This window comes from Cervus elaphus, chromosome 4, assembly GCF_910594005.1.
Source record: "Cervus elaphus chromosome 4, mCerEla1.1, whole genome shotgun sequence".
Lineage (NCBI taxonomy): Eukaryota > Metazoa > Chordata > Mammalia > Artiodactyla > Cervidae > Cervus > Cervus elaphus.
Window position 1 is genome coordinate 65,844,940 of NC_057818.1, and position 16,995 is coordinate 65,861,934.

The 16,995-nt window shown below is 56.8% G+C and overlaps 2 protein-coding genes and 1 long non-coding RNA gene across 6 annotated transcripts; 1 reads left to right on the plus strand and 2 right to left on the minus strand.

The window, feature by feature from the left end:
- Positions 1 to 3,463: 3,463 nt before the first annotated feature.
- Positions 3,464 to 8,251, minus strand: LOC122692579 (leukocyte immunoglobulin-like receptor subfamily A member 6). 3 transcript variants are annotated; one of them, XM_043900270.1, is made up of 8 exons: positions 7,436 to 8,251; positions 7,182 to 7,217; positions 6,741 to 7,025; positions 6,295 to 6,600; positions 5,809 to 6,090; positions 5,228 to 5,527; positions 4,392 to 4,442; positions 3,464 to 4,290 (listed from the first exon to the last, which is right to left on the minus strand). In XM_043900270.1, the coding sequence occupies exons 1-8, from the start codon at positions 7,482 to 7,484 to the stop codon at positions 4,169 to 4,171; spliced, it is 1,431 nt and encodes a 476-aa protein (XP_043756205.1). In that variant the 5' UTR covers positions 7,485 to 8,251; the 3' UTR covers positions 3,464 to 4,168. The 3 variants fall into 3 exon arrangements, with proteins under 3 accessions (XP_043756205.1, XP_043756208.1, XP_043756206.1); XM_043900273.1 differs by lacking the exon at positions 6,295 to 6,600 and having other exon boundaries at positions 7,436 to 7,572; XM_043900271.1 differs by lacking the exon at positions 5,809 to 6,090 and having other exon boundaries at positions 7,436 to 7,572.
- On the plus strand, positions 4,233 to 13,810 carry LOC122692581. Its single transcript, XR_006340686.1, has 2 exons — positions 4,233 to 4,309; positions 13,303 to 13,810. It is a non-coding gene; the product is annotated as an uncharacterized LOC122692581 (long non-coding RNA).
- LOC122692580 (leukocyte immunoglobulin-like receptor subfamily A member 5) lies at positions 12,531 to 16,691 on the minus strand. 2 transcript variants are annotated; one of them, XM_043900275.1, is made up of 6 exons: positions 15,328 to 16,691; positions 15,100 to 15,170; positions 14,988 to 15,068; positions 14,676 to 14,769; positions 14,240 to 14,542; positions 12,531 to 13,283 (listed from the first exon to the last, which is right to left on the minus strand). In XM_043900275.1, exons 1-6 carry the CDS (start codon positions 15,359 to 15,361, stop codon positions 13,162 to 13,164), a joined length of 705 nt encoding a protein of 234 aa, XP_043756210.1. In that variant the 5' UTR covers positions 15,362 to 16,691; the 3' UTR covers positions 12,531 to 13,161. The 2 variants fall into 2 exon arrangements, with proteins under 2 accessions (XP_043756210.1, XP_043756209.1); XM_043900274.1 differs by lacking the exon at positions 14,988 to 15,068 and having other exon boundaries at positions 14,676 to 14,960; positions 15,135 to 15,170.
- Between the last annotated feature and the right edge of the window lie 304 nt (positions 16,692 to 16,995).

The window sequence follows — 16,995 nt, forward strand, 5'->3', positions numbered from 1 at the left end:
TAATCATAAGGGATTTGATTTATGTCATACCTGAATGGTCTAGTGGTTTTCCCTACTTTATTCTATTTAAGTCTGAATTTGGCAATAAGAGTTGATGATCTGAGCCACAGTCAGCTCCCAGTCTTGTTTTTGCTGACTGTATAGAGCTTCTCCATCTTTGGCTGCAAAGAATATAATCAATCTGATTTTGGTTTTGGCCATCTGGTGATGTCCATGTGTAGAATCTTCTCTTGTGTTGTTGGAAGAGGGTGTTTGCTAAGACCAGTGCGTTCTCTTGGCAAAACTCTATTAGCCTTTGCCCTGCTTCATTCTGTACTCCAAGGCCAAATTTGCCTGTTACTGCAGGTGTTTCTTGACTTCCTACTTTTACATTCCAGGCCCCTATAATGAAAAGGGAATCTTTTTGGGGGTGTTAGTTTTAAAAGGTCTTGTAGGTCTTCATAGAACTGTTCAACTTTAGCTTCTTAGCATTACTGGTCGGGGCATAGACTTGGATTACTGTGATATTGAATGATTTGCCCCAGTCTTTAGATGACTTAAAAAGCCCACAGGCCTAGAAGGTCAGATAGACACATGGGGTGTGTGACAAGGTCCAGCCTCTGTGTTACATGTTGCAAGTTCCTAGCGGTGGCCTCAGAGGAAGAAAAACAGCCCCAGCCCCACCCAGGGCCTGACTCCACCCTCCCTGCAGGATGGGGCCCAGCAGACAGCAGGCTCTGGAACTTTCCAGACCATATGTGAGTCTCACTAGACCCCACACACTCCGCCTACACCTCGTGCCAAATCCAAACCAAGAGAGTGACAGGAGGCTGAGATGCAGGGCAGGGCCTAGGAGCAGCCCTAATTTGGTTCAAATTGTTTCATTTTCTTTCTTTCTTTCTTTTTTCTTTTCTTTTTTTTTTTTTTTTTTTTTTTTTTTGCTGTAAAAAGCTTTATTGTTTCCATTTGGTCCAAAGCTTGGGAGAGGGCTCCAGGGTGATCTACAAGCTAGCTGCCTCATGGCTGCAGAGAGGCTTCAGGAAGAAGCCGTGACACCAGAGGGTCTCCTCAAAGACCACTGGGATGAGGTGGGAAATGTCCAGTTTTCCCAGTACCACTAACTGAAAATATTGTTTTGTCTCTATCGTATATCCTTGCCTCCTTTGTTGAAGACTTTCTTGACCACAGGTGTGTGGATTTATTTCTAGACTCACTGTTTTGTCCCAGCGACATGTCTGTTTTTGTGCCAATACCATGCTGTTTTGATTGCTGTAGCTTTGTAGTATTGTCTCAAGTCCAGGAGGGTTATATCTCCTGCTTTTTCCTCAGCATTGCTTTGGCAATTTTGAGTCTTTTGTTGTTCCATATAAATTTTAGCATTATTTGTTCTAGTTCTGTTTTTTAAAATGCCATGGGTAACTGGATAGAGATTGCATTATAGCTATAGATTACTTTGGGTTGTATGGCCATTTTAACTACATTAATTCTTCCAATTCAAGAGTAAGAGATATCTTTCCATTTCTTTGAATCATCTTCAGTTTCCTTTATTAATGTTTTATAGTTCTCAATGTATAAGTCTTTCACCTCCTGTGTCAGATTTATTCTTACCTATTTTATTATTTTTTATGCAATTTTAAAGGGATTGATTTTTTTACTTCCTCTTTCTGATTTTTCATTGCTAATGTAAAGAAATGCAACATATTTCTGTATGTTAGTCTTGTATCCTAATACCTCTTTGAATTCATTTATCAGTTCTAATATTTTTGTTTGGAGTCTTCAGGGTTTTCATGATATATAGAGTATCATGTCATCTGCATATAATGATATATAAGTCCAAGCCATAGCAATTAGATAAGAAAAAGAAATAAAAGATATCCAAATTGGGAAGAGACTTCCAATGCTATGTTGAATAAAAGTGGTGGTCATCCTTGACTTATTCCAGGATTTAGTGGGAATATTTTCAGCTTTTCACCATTGAGTATTACATTGGTTGTGAGTTTGTCATAAATAATACCTCAATACCCTCAATACCTGCTTTGGAAAGAGTTTTTATCATGAATGAATGTTGAATTTTATCAACTGCTTTTTCTGCATCTGTTGAGACGATCATGTAGTTTTTGTCTTTTGTTGTGGTGGTATATCACATTGATTTGTGTCTGTTAAACCAGTCTTGTGACCCTGCAACAAATCCAACTTGATCATGGTGTATGATCCTTTTAATGTGTTGTTGGATTCAGTTTGCTAATATTTTGTTAAGGGTTTTTGCATCTATATGCATCAATGATAGAAGTGAAGTAAAAGTTACTCAGTCGTGTCCGACTCTTTGCAATCCCATGGACTATATAGTCCATGGAATTCTCCAGGCCAGAATACTGGAGTGGGTAGCCTTGGCCTGTAATTTCTTTTTTTGTCTTAGCTTTTTCTGGTTTTGGTTTCAAGGTGACAGTGACTTCATAGAATGACTTTGGGGGCTGTTTCCTCCTCTTCAACTTCTGAAAGAGTTTAAGAAGTATCAGTATAAATTCTTCTTTGTTTGGTAGAATTCCTCTATGAAGCTATCCAGTTCTGGACTTTTGTTTGCAAGAAGTTTTTATTTTTAATATGATAGATTTTATTTAACTTCTAGTGACCAGCCTTTTCACGTTACCCATGTCTTCTTGATTGAGTTTTGGCAGGCTGTATGTCTCTAGAGACTTGTCCACTTCTTCCAGGTTGTCCAATTTGTTTCTCTTCGTATTCTCTTATGACTTTTTGTATTTCTGTGGTATCAGCTGTTATTTCTCTTCTCTCATTTCTTACTTTGTTTGTTTGGGTCTCTTGTTGTCACCTTTTGAATTTGATGTGATGGAATACGCTCCTATAGTTTTATTTCACTTATTCACCATCATGCTTGAAAATTGAACTGTGTTACTGTAGCAGTTTAACTTTGTGAATTTTTCTGTCATATAAAATTTTGTCATATATATATATACACATATATATAATGATTCATTTTTCATGGGATTGATTTCTATAATTTTTTTCTAATGTGAGCAACCCATCTATCTGTCCATATGCTCCTGCTTGTACACTCGTGGTTATGCACACATTTTCCTCTAGGTTATGTAACTGTGGACCAGAGCTGGGCCTCTTCCTTTCAACTGATAATTGTTACTGACTCTCCAAATTGACTGGAGTAGTTAGTACACCTCCTAGTGATGTGCCAGGATTCAGCAGACTCAGCATTTTCTCCTACAATTGTCTTCTCTTCCCTCACTTTATCTTTCCCTCTCCAATAGATGAACTAGGATATTTTGGCGTCTGGTTTCATGGAAACTGGGGCAAAAACTAAAGTGTAAATGATCTGACCATGATGTTTAATATGAAGGACACATCTGTACACGTGGGGGTCATCAGTGAGGGGCCGGCTGGATCAGACTCAGCTTCTTTGAGAAAGTCTGCTCCTTACTTCCCAGGCTGCCTTCAGCACATTCACCTGAGCACCTTGAGGTTGGCCACGAATAGAGTATTCATACTGAAGAAACAGACAAAAACCACAACCCGGGCTTTTTACAAAATGGATATATTGCTAACACCATTTAGCAGCGCAACACCTGACTGTCTCTTCAAAGGACAAGGTGTTCGTTCACACTGACGGCGGCTGGAGAAACGACACCGGTGTCATCTGACGAGGAGAGGAGGGCTTGAGCGGTCCAGAGCGGGGTTCGGGGAAGAGCTCTGGATCCATCGTTCCAAACGGGGCCCCGCTTTCACCCATTTATTCAGTTACTTAAACGACGTTCTGTTTCTGAGCGAAGGGATGGAGGTCATTGCGCACACCAGAGAAGGCGGGCATGAACAATGAGGCTCACGTCCTCAGGAGAGCGGACAGAGCCTGCGGGCCTGCAGGGTGAGGACCCGCCCCTGCCACTGGGATGCGCCTCGGGCAGGGGGTGGGAGGAGCCGAGAGTCGGGGTGTCCTCCCGGGGAGGGAGGGGCCCCGTGAGAGGAAGCCGAGCCCCCAGCCTCCCCGGGGACGCCGAGCCTCCTCCCGCTCCGCAGCGCGTCTCTCCCCCGGGGTCTCTGCAGACAGGTCTCCGCAGACAGCGCACCCAGCACGCGCGGCAGAGACTCTTTCCGGAAACTCCCGGGCAGGAAGCTTGTGTCCCGGGCTGCGGCGCCCCGGACGGTGCCGGGGGCCCCCCAGTGCTCAGCTCCGGGCCGCGTCTCGGACTTCTTTGCGGTCGTGCCGAGCCTGGCAGAGCAGGACACCGAGGAGCAGCAGAACCGAGGCCGCGAGGCCCATCCGGATGAGATTCTGCACCGTGTAGTCTGGGGTGAGGGCGCACAGGTCAGCGCCGGCAGAGGCACCCGCCTCCCGGGAGAGGACGTGGCCCCGAGCCCAGCCCTGTAACAGACTTTGTCTTACTCACCACTCCTGGGGTCTGGCTTGTTTTGTGGTGGGCTGATGCTGTCAGCTGCTCCTGAGAAGCATAAAGTGAGTGGTGTGGGTGAGGAGTTGGGGAGATCCTTGTCTTGGTTCTGTCTTTCCCGGTGGAGCCCCCATCACCATGCGCCCGCATGTTGACTGTCTCAGGCATTTCTGAGGACAGGACTCTGAGCTCAGACAGGACAGTGTCCAGCCCCTCACCTGAGACCACAAGCTCTAGGGGGTCACTAGGGTGTGATGGCTCTGGCCACCATGGGCCCACCACCCCCTCCCTCACTGACCGCTCTGGGGGCCTCCCTCCTGGGAGAAAGGAGCTGATCCTCAGAGCTCCTAGGGGTCAGGACAGGGGCTGCCCTCCCCCAGCTGGGCCCCAGCATCTCCCTCTGCATGACCCCCACCCTTCATCCACGTCTCAGCCCCGGGAGCCCCACGGTCCCCTGGGACACCAGCTGAGCCAGGGCCTGTCTGCTCGCTCCCTTGGGGGCCGGGGCTCTGCTAGCCCCTCTCTTGTGCTCCCTCTGGGCGAGGGGCCACGGGGACTGGAGACCAGAGGAGGGTGGGGCCTGGGGGCGCTGGCCTTGAGTCCTGCTGGTCGGCCCCGAGGCCTCTCTAGCTCTGCCCCATCACCAGGAGCGGGTCTGGACCCCTGGGATGAGGGCGAGGATGGGCAGGGAAGGGAGGCCTCTGGCTCTTTGCGGCCCCCTCAGGGTTGATACCTCGCTCTGTGACCCCCCCACTCCCACTCAGCCCAGAGCTCCCCTTGGGAACAGGGCCCTGGCCTGCCCTGGAGGACACAGAGGACCAGGGCTGGGCCCTCACCTGAGACCAGGAGCTCCAGGGGGTCGCTGGGGAGCGACAGCAGGTGGGGGGCGGTGCTCTGTGAGCTGTAGCATCTGTAGGTCCCACCGTGGGCCGAGGTCACAGCTCTCAGGGTGAAGTTGGCCTGGACGGGCGGAGCCGTGTCCTGCAGATGCAGGTGCTGGGGAGGAGCAAGCGACCCCTCCTTGGACAGATGGAAGGTGTCTGAGCGGACCTCAGAGCGACACTGCAGGGTCACGTTCTCTCCCAGGGGCACTGAGGTCCCCGGGCGGGCGGAGAGGGAGGGTTTCCTGTGTATTCCTGGGGGAGGACGGGGGTGATGAGCAGAGAGCCCCTCCCCACACCCCGGACCCTGAGCTGAGAGGCCTCCCTGTGAGCCCTCCCAGCTCCTCTCAGCCCGTCTGTGGGTCTCCTTAGTCTTCGTGCCTCTCACTCCTGTTTTCACGTTGCTCCCCTAGACCCCTGCCCCACCTGGCCTCTGCTCCAGGACCCTCTCCCTGGACCCGTCACCACCAGGGCCGACCCTGGTCCAGCGCCCTGAGCAGACAGTCGGGACCTGGGCCAGGACAGGGGCTCCTCACCCGCGACCAGGATGTCCAGGGGGGCGCTGGGGGCCGACCACGCGTGGGAGACGTTGTGCCCACGATAGCATCTGTACCGGCCCCCGTGGGCGTGGGTCACGCGGCCCAGGGGGAAGTCGGGGCTCTGCTGCCCTTCTAGGCGGCGGGGCGGGCTGAGCCGCTCGTCCTTGGTCAGAGCGAAGCTGCCAAAGCCGGCCTCTGAGCCACACCGGAGGGTCAGGTTGTCTCCGGGGAGCACGAGCGAGCCGGGCTGGGCGGACAGGGAGGGCGCCCTGGACAGGCCTACAGATGGGGCGGAGGCTCGTGGCTACATGCCCGCACTGCACCTGGGGCTGCGGAGACAGCTCTCCCTGCTCCCTCCCGAGGCTCCCGCCTGCGTCCTGCCCCAGGAACCCAGTGTCCCTGCCCCCGTCTCCCCCAGGGCTCATGGGCACAAGGCTTAGGTCAGGGCTCTGTCTAGGAAATAGAGGGGCCTGGGAGCCTCACCTGTGACCTGGAGGTGCAGAGGGTCACTGGGGTGTGACCACAGATAGGGCACGTTGCTGGGAGCATCATAGCATCTGTAGGTCCCCCCGTGGGAGCTGGTCACGGGGCCCACAGGGAACACAGCCTCTTCCTGCCCTTGGTTCCCATAGTTCTTTGACACCTGGTATCGGGGCAGGTCAGCGCCTCCCTCCTTCAGCAGGTACAGCGTCCCCGCTGCATACTGTGAACTGCACATGAGGGACACGCTGCCTCCTGCGGCCACCACAGGGCTGGGCTGGGCGGACAGGGAGGGCGCCCTGTACACTCCTGGGGGCGAGGGGCTGTGTTAAAGGGGGACCTCCACCCCAGTGACCCCAGGTGTGGGCTAGGAGGGCAGGGGCCCCCCAAGCCCACACTCTGCTCCTCTGTCTATGGGGAGGCTCCCACCCCCCGCCCCTCCCTCTTACCTGTCACCACCAGGGGTAGGGGGTCACTCTGCTCTGACCAGCGGTTCCTGCTGCGATATGCACACTGATACTGCCCGGCATCACCTGACCTCGTGTATTCAAAGTGGAACCCGGCCTTGTTCCTGGAGCCCTGAGGGGCCTGAGCCTCCCAGGATCCAGAGCCGCTCTCTTTATACAGACGGTAGACATCTGCCAGCAGAGACCCCTGACACCAGATGGTCACCGGGCTCCCCTGGGCGACCATGGTGCCTGGGTCAGCCCAGATGGAGGGTTTGGGGAGAACCTCTGGAAAGGAATCAGACCTGAGGAGTCAGGGCGCCTTCTCCCCCAGGTTCCCCAGCTGTCACCCGCCCCTCCCAGACGGGCCACCAGCAGCCCCGGCCCACTGTGCTCCCCAGTGACCAGGGGTGGTGGGTGGAAGCAGGAGGTCTGGGGGCTCACCTGGCTGTCCCTGGTTCCACGGGCCCCAGCACAGCCCTGGAAGAGAGTTCCCTGTAAGCGCCCAGCTCCAGCACACGTCCTGGACGCTCCAGGTCTGCTCTGCGTCCTGAGGGCTGGGGTCAGATCCAGGCTGAGGACATTCCCCTCTCCCCCAAGAAAGTCTGTCCCCATGGAGCCTCCTGCGTCCTGGGGCCTCTCAGGGGCCAGATGTGGGAGGAGAGGGGTCCCCAGCCCCTCCCTTCCCCGAAGCTCACCGAGGCAGAGAAGGGTGGTGAAGGTCAGGGTCGTGGCACTGCCTCTCATGGTCCCCAGCAGAGCAGGTGACTTACAGAGAGCTCAGAGCCCGCAGGCCGGACAGACGCACTGGGCGTGAAGGTCCAGGCTGGGTGGCTTACGTCACCCAGAAACAGGAAGAGCCCCACCCCGCTCACTCTGCTCGCCCTGCCCCAAGGAGCCCAGCAGAGGGCAGGCTCAGGAGCCTTCCAGAGCACGTGGGAGTCTCACAGACTCCACCCCAAAACCCAGAGAGTAACATGGTCTCTGGACAGGAGGCTGAGACGCAGGGCAGGGCCTAGCTCAACATTGGTTCCATTTTTTTTTTTTTTTTGAAAAAGGTTTTATTGTTTCCATTTGGTCCAAGACTTGGAAGATGGCTCCATAGTGGTTAACAAGCTGCCTCTTGGTTGCAGAGAGAAGCTTCCCGCTGGATTCCCTGACCCCAGAGGGGCTCCTCAAAGGCCGCTAGGCTCCAAAGGCTCCTAACGGTACTTTGGAGGCTGAACCTTTGCAGGAGAAAGCTCTCCAGCCCCACCCGGGACCAGCCGGCCTGCAGAGGCTGGTCAGGTGGGCGCCCATCGTGGTGATGAGTTTCACCTGCTTGTCCAGGATGTGGGGGCAGGAAGTCATGGAGCTGAAGTCGGGCGGGGAGGACCCGGGGCCTGCGGGTCCATGAAGGCCTGGCTCGGGTTCTTCTCCGCGAGCAGGGCAGCCCCACGGCGTCCGGGGTCTGACCCCCTCGTCCTGTCCTGGACAAACATCCTGGAAGAGCGCGCGGCCACAGCGCTGGCTCTGCAGGTTCCATGGAGCTCGGCGCCCCCCACCCCACCCCCCGTTTCTACCCCCCCCCGATCCGTGGGGAGATGGCCCACCCTCCAGAGCCACCCGGTCCTAGTGGTCAGAGAAGCCCAGAGAGAGGTCAGGGCGGCAGGCCGGAGACGGCATGTGGACCGGGCGGCCGGGGCGCCTCTGCCTGCGGGAATAAGTCTCAGGAATCTGGGAGCTCACAGGTGGCCGGCGACAAGAAGCCGAGCTCTGCAAATGGCGTTGGCTGGTACCGGGGGCTGAGGAAAGCTGAGTAGTTGGTTCCAAGGTTGCCACTGGAAAAATGGTTGGAGGGTGGGCGGAGGCTAGAGGAAGGGGTGTCCCTGGGCCTGTTCCGTCCGAGCACCGTGGAAGGAGACACATTTACGGTGCTGCCCAGCGCTCTGCTTTTGGTTCCAATTCTGATTCTGCTTTTCATGGGAACGGTGTGACCCTGAGTCGCTTCCCTTTTCTGAGACTCTGAAAATGCAGAGTTCCTCCCTCCCTTCCTGTCCTCCTTCCTTCCACCATCCAGGCAGTCAGCCAGTGTTTGCTGAGCAGTTACTATATCCAGACTTGAGACTCTTTGGTGAAAGTGCCCTGTCCCTTCCCTGGACTCGGGGGCTTCTGATGATGATAACTGACAGTGTGCATGTTTAGACGGTGAATACGTTGGCTCTGGTTTCGGTTGGTTGTAGAGAAGGGGAACCACAGGGCAGCGAGACCCAGGAACTGGTGGAGGTCCAGGAAGCTCGTGACGGCACATGGGGGCTTCCTGGAGAAGGAGAGACCCAGACTGCTAGCGGGAGCACATGAGTGGCAAGGGGCTGGGAAGGGGGAGTGTGTTTTTCTAAGAACTGGAGTCACCAGATGCTGCGCCCTGGTCACACGGGGTCTCACGCTCGCTGCCAGTGAGCCAGGATTATATCCCTGAGGCAGTAGGCTCATTTTCAGGAAAGGGAGGTGTGAACACACAGCCGTTACTGAGATGGTCACCATCCTGCAGCGACTGGACTCTGGGAGGATGGTGATGGCAACAAACGGTGATACAGGACAGTGTCAAGTCGGCCAGTAGGTGACGAGTGGGTCAGTATCTAAGAGGTTTATGAGGTTTTCTCATGTAAGCCATCCACAAATCCTACAACAAAACATATGCACAGTTAAATGGGATGTGTCAGGAAGACTTGCTTGTCATTATCATGGTTTAGAAGAAGTCTTGTCAGAAATCAACTGGTCATGTGAATAGGTTTATATGTTGGCATTCCAAGCATCAGTGCGTCTCTTCTCAAGCCAGCACCACTCTGTTTGATTACTGGAACTTTGCAGTAAGTGTTGAAATCAGAAAGTGGGCGGTTTCCAACTTTGTTCTTATTTTTCCAGATTGCTTGGCTACTGTGGGTCTTTCTCAATGACCTTGACTTCAGAGAAATGACTGTCTTCTTTCTGCAGAAATAGCCTTTGGGATTCAGACAGGGATTGAATTAATTCTGCAGGATGCCTTGAGAGTATTGTCCTCTTTACAACATTAATCTTCCACCCTGCCATCCTGGAGTGTCTTCCCGTCAATCCAGCTCTTTTCAGATGTTCCTCATCAGATGAAAAAGAACGACAGTGTATAATTATTGCACCTCCTTCCATAAAGTCATTCCTATGTATATTTCTCTTTTGGAGGCTGTTAATTTTCACCTAAATGACTATGTTGAAATCGGCAGCCTCACTTCCTGGGGATGTGACTTTTGGGAAGTGGGGTCTTTGCGGCGTCATCACGTTAACATCGTACTGCAGCGCATGGGTCCTCATGTGATATTTTAGGTGCTCCAGTCGGATGAATTGAAGAGGTGCGTGGAGAGGCATGCCAGAGACAACAGAGAGGCACAAGGAGCTGCAGCCATGTGGAGTGGTGGAGAACGAGGAGTGGTTCCTCCCCAAACCAGGGGGCGCCTTGGCCAACAGACGCTGGAAAGAGGCAGTCAGGATTGGCCCCTAGAACTGCCAAAGGGACACCCTCATGGTGGGCTTCTCCAGAATTGTGATCGAATGATCAAAGCCTGTTGTCCTAATCCTCCCTGATTGTGGAAATGTCCCCCTGGCCCTCGGACACTAGTGCAAGGTGGACAAGCATTGTGCTGGCCAGACAGGGCTCTGGGGTCAGCAGAATGGCCTCATTCCGGGACCCACCCCACCCTGCAGCTCTGAGCCCGTGGCCTGTTCTCCGAACCTCAGCTGCCTCAAGTGAACACGTGGATGACAGTAGTCACGTCTTCCTGAAGCTTACGAGCAGGAGCAGATTGTCCCCCGCCTTGAGCACCCCACACAACTGCAGGTCACTTTGGCGTCTGGAGATGATCACACATTGCCGTGGGATATTTCCCCGGGGATCCTGGGAGACTCAGCAACACGACCCGGTCCTGGTCCCTACATTACTTCTAGGGGACACAGTTTGATCTGTGGTGGGTGGAGGGGGGGGACACGGGCCCCTGTCCAGCCTGAGGACAGAAGCAGAGAGCAGGGGAGTGGGCTCGGAGGCCCTGCCCTGTCCGCGCCACCTCCAGTGACACTTTCTGTTGGGGCGCTGGCCATGCCCATGCTGCCGGGACCGGGGCAGCTGTCCTGTCTGGGAGGCTCGGGGTGCCTGGGCTGCTGGAGCTCAGAACGCCCCTCCTTCCCAGGCCTGAGTCGTCACCTGCTCTGCTGCATCGCATGTCATCCGAGGCCCCGTTTCCCCCCCGGGGAGTGGCTCATCTTCTGGACGAACTCAGGGATGCCGATCGCGCAGCTGAGGTCATGGTGTGTGCAAAATACACTGAGAGTGTGTGGAGGGTCTGCCGTGACTGATGGACGGCCACTTTGCTGGGAATCAGCCCCTACGCAGGGGTTGGCTTCCCCAGCCTGCTTCAGCCCCGCCTCACTCGGGTGAGAAGCTAGGGAGGGTGATGGAGCCAAGGGATGGCTCACGAGTCGGGAGCCGCAGACAGGAGTCAGTACCCGAGGGTCAGGAGGGACAGGACTGCATTCCAGCAGCCCCCTAGCTTCCCTCTGACAGCGACCCTACCCCCTCCCCGGTGTGTGAGGACCAGGGGATCACGTGGGGGCTTTCCTTCCTCTAGGCCTAAGATTCGGCAAAGTTCTGCCTCCCTAGGTAAGGCGTTTTGTCTCCTTTTGCCCGCGTGAAGTCACTTCATTCGTGTCTGGCTCTTTGAGACCCTAGGGACCATAACCTGCCAGGCCCCGCTGTCCATGGGATTTCCCAGACAAGAGTACTGGAGTGGTTGCCACGCCCTCATCCGTCTCCTTTTGAATTTTATGCAACGGAGATCCTCGTGCACACACTTAGAGCTTTTCTTCACTCGTTAACTAACATGCCTGAAGGTTGGTCTGTATTACTGGTAGTTCAACTTTTCTCTCATATAGAAGTCTGTCGCAGGGCTTCCCTGGCAGTCCAGTGGTTAGGAATCCACCTTCCAATGCAGGCAATGTGGATTCCCTCCCTGGTCAGGGAACTGAGATCCCACGTGCAGAGGGGCAATTTCAAGCCGTGTGCGGTGGTGACTACTGAAGCGCGTGCTCCCTGGAGCCTGCCCACCACAACCAGGGTCTGCAATGAAAGACCCCACATGAGGCCATGAGATCTCACCTGCTCCAGCTGGGACCTGACATGACACAGCCACATAGATCAGTAAAATATTTTTTAAAATGAAATTTTAAAGTCCGTCGCATGTACGCACCAAAGCGTTCCTGTGTGTGAGGTCTTCCGTGGTCTGATCTGAGCGACCCTCTGTGCTTACTCTCCTGCTTCTGTGCTGGTGGTTACACACAGTTCTCCCCTCGGTTACATAACTCTGGGTGGGGCTGTGTGTTTCTCCCTTTTACCTGATGGTCGTTACTTCCTCCCCAAATGACTGAGGCGATTTGCACTCCAAGCTGTGAGGTATTGGAGTCAAAGTGCTCCGTGTTTTCTCCCACAATTGGTACTTGCTCTGTTTTCTCTTTCTCTCTCGTCTGAATGGACTAAGGTTTTGGCATCTGATTTCGTGGAGAGTGGGGCTTGAAACTGAGATGGGAATGATCTAACCGTGACGTGTAACGCAAAGGACACATCTATGCGCGTGGGGCCATCGGTGGGGGCTGGGGGGACCAGACTCGCTCCTGTGGGAAAGGCAGCCTGCTCCTTCCTTCCCACCCGGCCTTCAGCGCATTCACCCCGGCTCCTTGAGGTTGGCGACGGAGAGCGTTTGCAGCAAAACAGACACACAGTTCACACACCTGGGGTCCATATAAAATGTTGTATTCCTTAGCCGTTTACCAGCACAGCACCTGGCTGTCACTTCAAACGTCAGGGTGTCCCCTCGCAGCGATGGGGTCTGCAGAAACCACACCGGGTGTCATCTGATGAGGAGAGCAGGGCGTGAGGGGTCTGGGGGATCCAGGGAAGAGTTCTGGATCCATCTGTTCCCAATGGGGCCCCATTTTCACCCATTTATTCAGTTACTTAAACGACGTTCTGTTTCTGAGAAGGGATGGAGGTCATTGCGCCCAGCAGAGACGGCGGGCATGAACAATGAGGCTCACGTCCTCCAGGAGAGCAGACAGAGCCTGCGGGCCTGCAGGGTGAGGACCTTCCCCTGCCAGGAGGATGCACCTCGGGCCGGGAGTGGGAGGAGCCGGGAGTCGAGCGTCCCCCCTCCCCGGGAGGGAGGGGCCCCAGTGAGCTAAGGCCGAGCCCCCAGCCCCCCCTCCCCGGGACGCCCGGGCCTCCTCCCGCCCCCAGGCGCGTCTCTCCCCCGGGGTCTCCGCAGACAGCGCACTTAGCACGCGCGGCAGAGACTCTTTCCGGAGCTCCCGGGCGGAAGCTCGCGTCGGGGGCTGCGGCGCTCTGGGCGGTGCCGGGGGCTTCCGGTGCTCAGCTCCGGGCCGCGTCTCGGGCTTCTCTGCAGTCGTGCCGAGCCTGGCAGAGCAGGACCCCGAGGAGCAGCAGGACCGAGGCCGCGAAGCCCATCCGGATGAGATTCTGCACCGTGTAGTCTGGGGTGAGGGCGCACAGGTCAGCGCCGGCCCGTCACCCGGAACCGGGGTGTGCGCCCAGGGCACCCGCCTCCCGGGAGAGGACGTGGCCCCGAGCCCAGCCCCTGACGGGGACGCTGTCCTCCTCCTCACTCTGGGTCTGACCGCGGTGATGGGGGAGGGTGTCAGGGGGCCCGAGGGTGCTGAAGGGAGGCTGTGGGTGGGCCGTGTCCTCCTCGGGGAGCCTCCCGGGGCCTCTCTGTCTTACTGTCTCAGACGTTCCTGCTCAGGACCCTGAGCTGACGGAGCTCAGACAGCACAGGATGGGGCCCGCCCCTGAGCGGTGGTCTGCGGGGTCCCGGGGACCCACCACCGCTCCCCACAGCCACTGGCTCAGCCCTCTTCGTCTGCGGGCTTGATTCTACCCGGGGGAGGGGGCGATCCCTGGAGCCTCCGGGGGCAGGATGGGGTGGAGGCGGGCCTGCTTCTCCCCAGACTGACCCCCCTCCCGCAGCCTCAGGCCCCTACAGCCTGTGGTTCCCGCGCCTTCTCTGCCCGACTCCCCGCTGGCCCTTGACGATCTGAGGGGCCTTGTCCACCCAGAGAATCTCAAAGCGCCCTGGGGTGGGCTGTCTCCCCTGAGCATAGAGCCCTGTGACTCCCCAGTTGTTGAATTGGGGCCCGAGGGTGGGGGCTGGGCCCATGGGTCCTGGGAATGAGCCCAGGAAGGGGTGCGCCGGGCTGACCGGGGTCCCCACCTCACTCCCCTCTGCCCTGCACGGCCCTGTGGCCTCCCCGAGACCCTCCCACTGCCCCCCGCCCCTCTGGGACCCCAGTGGGGAGGAAGGGGCGGGGCCGGGCTCCGAGGCCCCTCCCTCAGGGGGCCCCTCCCTCAGCGCCCCCTCCTCCACACCTCCGGGGCCTCCCAGGGCACAGAGCCCCGAGCTGCTGAGTCAGAGGGACAGACGGGGCCTCACCTGAGACCAGGAGCTCCAGGGGGTCGCTGGGGGCCGACCACACCCGGGGGGTGTCCCTGTTAAAGCCGTAGCATCTGAACGTCCACCCATGTCCGGGGCTCACGGGGCCCACTGGGAACAGGGCCTGGGTCTGCCCGTCGGGGCTCCGCTGTCCATCCAGGGTCCTAGAGGACTCGTCTTCTCCTTCCTTGGTGAGAAGGAACCTGTTAAATCCCTGACGGGAGCCACACTGGAGAGTCACGTTCCCTCCCGAGGTCACCAGAGGGCTCGGCAGGGCTGAGAGGCTGGGTTTGCCGGAGGGTCCTAGGAGAGAAGGAGGCAGCTGGATCCCTGGGGCTCCCCCCTTGTCCCCCAGGGCTGGGCTGTGAGAGGGACACCCCCTGAGAGCAGATCCCCTTCCCGAGGGCAGAGCCTGAGGCCCCCTAGCGTCTCTCACCTGTCACCACCAGCTCCAGGCGGTCACTGAGCTCTGACCAGCGAGTTCCCCTGAGATAGTAGCACCAATAGCGCCCTGCGTGCTGCTCGGTCATCTGTGGGATGGAGAACTTGGCCTTGTCCCCTGGTTCCAGGGGTTTCTGTCTGTCCCAGGGGACTGAGCTTCCCTCTTTATCCAAACGGAACTCTTGGGCCCCAAGGGGCTCCTGACACCAGATGGTCACGGGGCTCCCCCAGGGGGCCACAGAGCCCGGCTCAGCCCAGATGGTGGGTTTGGGGGGGTTCTCTGGAAGGAAATCAGAGACAGACTCACCAGGCGTCCCCCGCATGCCCCGGCTCTCAGCCCAGGCCTCCCAGACTCCTCCTCCATGAGCCCCGAGCTGCCCTCCCCCTCCCCGTGGCCTGGGGGTGAACCTTGACCCCACGAGAGGAGGGAATTGGGCCCTGGGGACAGACTCACCAGCCTGCACCTGGGTCCTCAGGCCCACACTCAGCGCTGGAAGAGAGAGCCCTGTGAGAGGTCTGCCCTCAGCTCTGAGCAGTGCCTCTCCTCCCAGGGAGCCTCCTGGGCCCTGGGGCCCCCTGACGGAGCAGGCTGGCCGGGGTGGGGGGTCCCTCCAGTCCAGGGCTCCCCCTGTCCCTCCTCATCTCACCGAGGCAGAGCAGGGCGGGGAGGGAGGGGGCCATGGCGTCTCCTCCCTGCGGTCTAGGCCGTGAGGATGGAGGAGACCTGGGTGCCCTCTGGACAACAGACCACAGGGTGTGTCCTCTCCGGGGCTGGGGCTTCCTGTCACATGGTCATCAGGTCAGCGTCCCCGCCGGAAGGGGACCGACCCTCCCTGGAGCCGGGCCCTGGTTTGTGCAGGCTGAGGCTGGAGCAGGCAGTGGGTTCGACAGACATTTCTGACCACTTCTGGGGCCTCCCGTGAGTCTAAGCTGTGCTGAGGCTTCCTGGACTGATGGCCTTTCTCCCCCCAGGCATTTGCTCCTATTTCTCGGTGTTGGCCATGTGCCTGGCTTAGAGATACACACTGGACACGACAGATTCAGACCCTGAGCTTGCAGAGTTCAGACTGGCAAACGAACAAGCAAACAGCTTCGGCCACCAAAACCCCCTCAGAAACTCGTGTGTTTGCTTCCTGTGGCTGCAGAGCAGCTGCTGGAAGTCACCGCGTTAAACCGACACAGTTCCGTTCTGGAGGTCAGAAGTCCAAACCAGAAACCCGGAATTCAAACCGCGTTGTCGTCAGGCTGCCTTCGTCCCAATCGATCGCTCTGCGGGAAATCTCTCCCCTCACCTTCTCAAGCTTCCACAAACGACCGTCTCCCTGGCCTCACCCCTCCCATCTTCAAAGCTGGCAGTCACAGCTCTCCAGCTCCCGCTTTCAAGTCACATGTGCTCTGGCCCCGTCTTCCCTACCTCCTTGTTTCACCCGTAAGGACCTTGTTGGTGACAGGGGACCCCCTGGTCCCTGGATAATCCAGGACTGTCTCCCCATCTCCACCACTGAGAAGGTGTGGTGTGTTAGGGGATCTTAAAGGGAAATTCAAGGCTCATCCTCAAATAATTAAATGATGATAAAACTATGACTCACGCTCCTTCCCGATGGAGTGGGGCAGAGCAGGGTGACGAGTGCTGAAATCACAGCGACTCTCCTGCCCGCCCCGGAGTGAGCAGAAGGACCAGACGACAGAGCCTGGGAGGTCGCGCTGACCACGAAGATGCCGTGGGCAGGTGACCTCACCCCCAGCATGCGTTTCAATGCTGAAATTTTCACCAGAAGCAGAACAGCTCTTCCCCTACATGTCAGTCTCCGAGGCCACCCCACAGATGTAAGAATCCTTTTTGTTCAGAAAACAATTTCCACCCATCATAAACCCAGACGTGTGCTCCAGGCATGGTCCAAATATGCTATCAGGTGACGAGAGCCTGATGCCGGGCTTAGGGCTGGACGGTCAGAAGATCAGCGGGTCCTGCCCAAAGTCTGAGCCCCTCCTGGTCTTGCGTGGCTCGTGTTCATCTCGAGTCTCCGGCTCGGGGCCGCCTGTGTGGAAGCAGTGAGGTTTCCATCAGTCTCCTGACCAGAGACCCGGGGCTCCTCCCCTCCCAGGGGTGCTGGGGAAGGGGAGCCGACTGAGAAAGGAGGACCCAGAGCGCTCTGGCCAGATGCAGGCCGTGCACTGGGGGTGGAGTAGCAGCCAGGCCGCGCTGGCCTTGTTTCTCCTTATTGGTGATTGCGGGTGAACTCGGCGTGCCCCGGGTTTCCCCTGCGTGAAGCTGTTGTTTGCCCTTGGTGACCGGTCCCTGGTGTGCGGGGAGA

Excerpts from the sequence above, each read along its gene's own strand:
- LOC122692579 (XM_043900270.1), bottom strand. The coding sequence starts at position 7,484 with ATGAGAGGCAGTGCCACGACCCTGACCTTCACCACCCTTCTCTGCCTC. Across the intron at positions 7,218-7,435 it reads CACCACCCTTCTCTGCCTCG|GGCTGTGCTGGGGCCCGTGG; the intron begins GTGAGCTTCGGG and ends ACTCTCTTCCAG. Across the intron at positions 4,443-5,227 it reads CCTGGAGCTCCTGGTCTCAG|GAGCAGCTGACAGCATCAGC; the intron begins GTGAGGGCCCAG and ends TATGCTTCTCAG.
- LOC122692580 (XM_043900274.1), bottom strand. The coding sequence starts at position 15,361 with ATGGCCCCCTCCCTCCCCGCCCTGCTCTGCCTCG. Across the intron at positions 14,961-15,134 it reads GAGGACCCAGGTGCAGGCTG|AGAACCCCCCCAAACCCACC; the intron begins GTGAGTCTGTCC and ends ATTTCCTTCCAG. Across the intron at positions 13,284-14,239 it reads CCTGGAGCTCCTGGTCTCAG|ACTACACGGTGCAGAATCTC; the intron begins GTGAGGCCCCGT and ends CCCTCACCCCAG.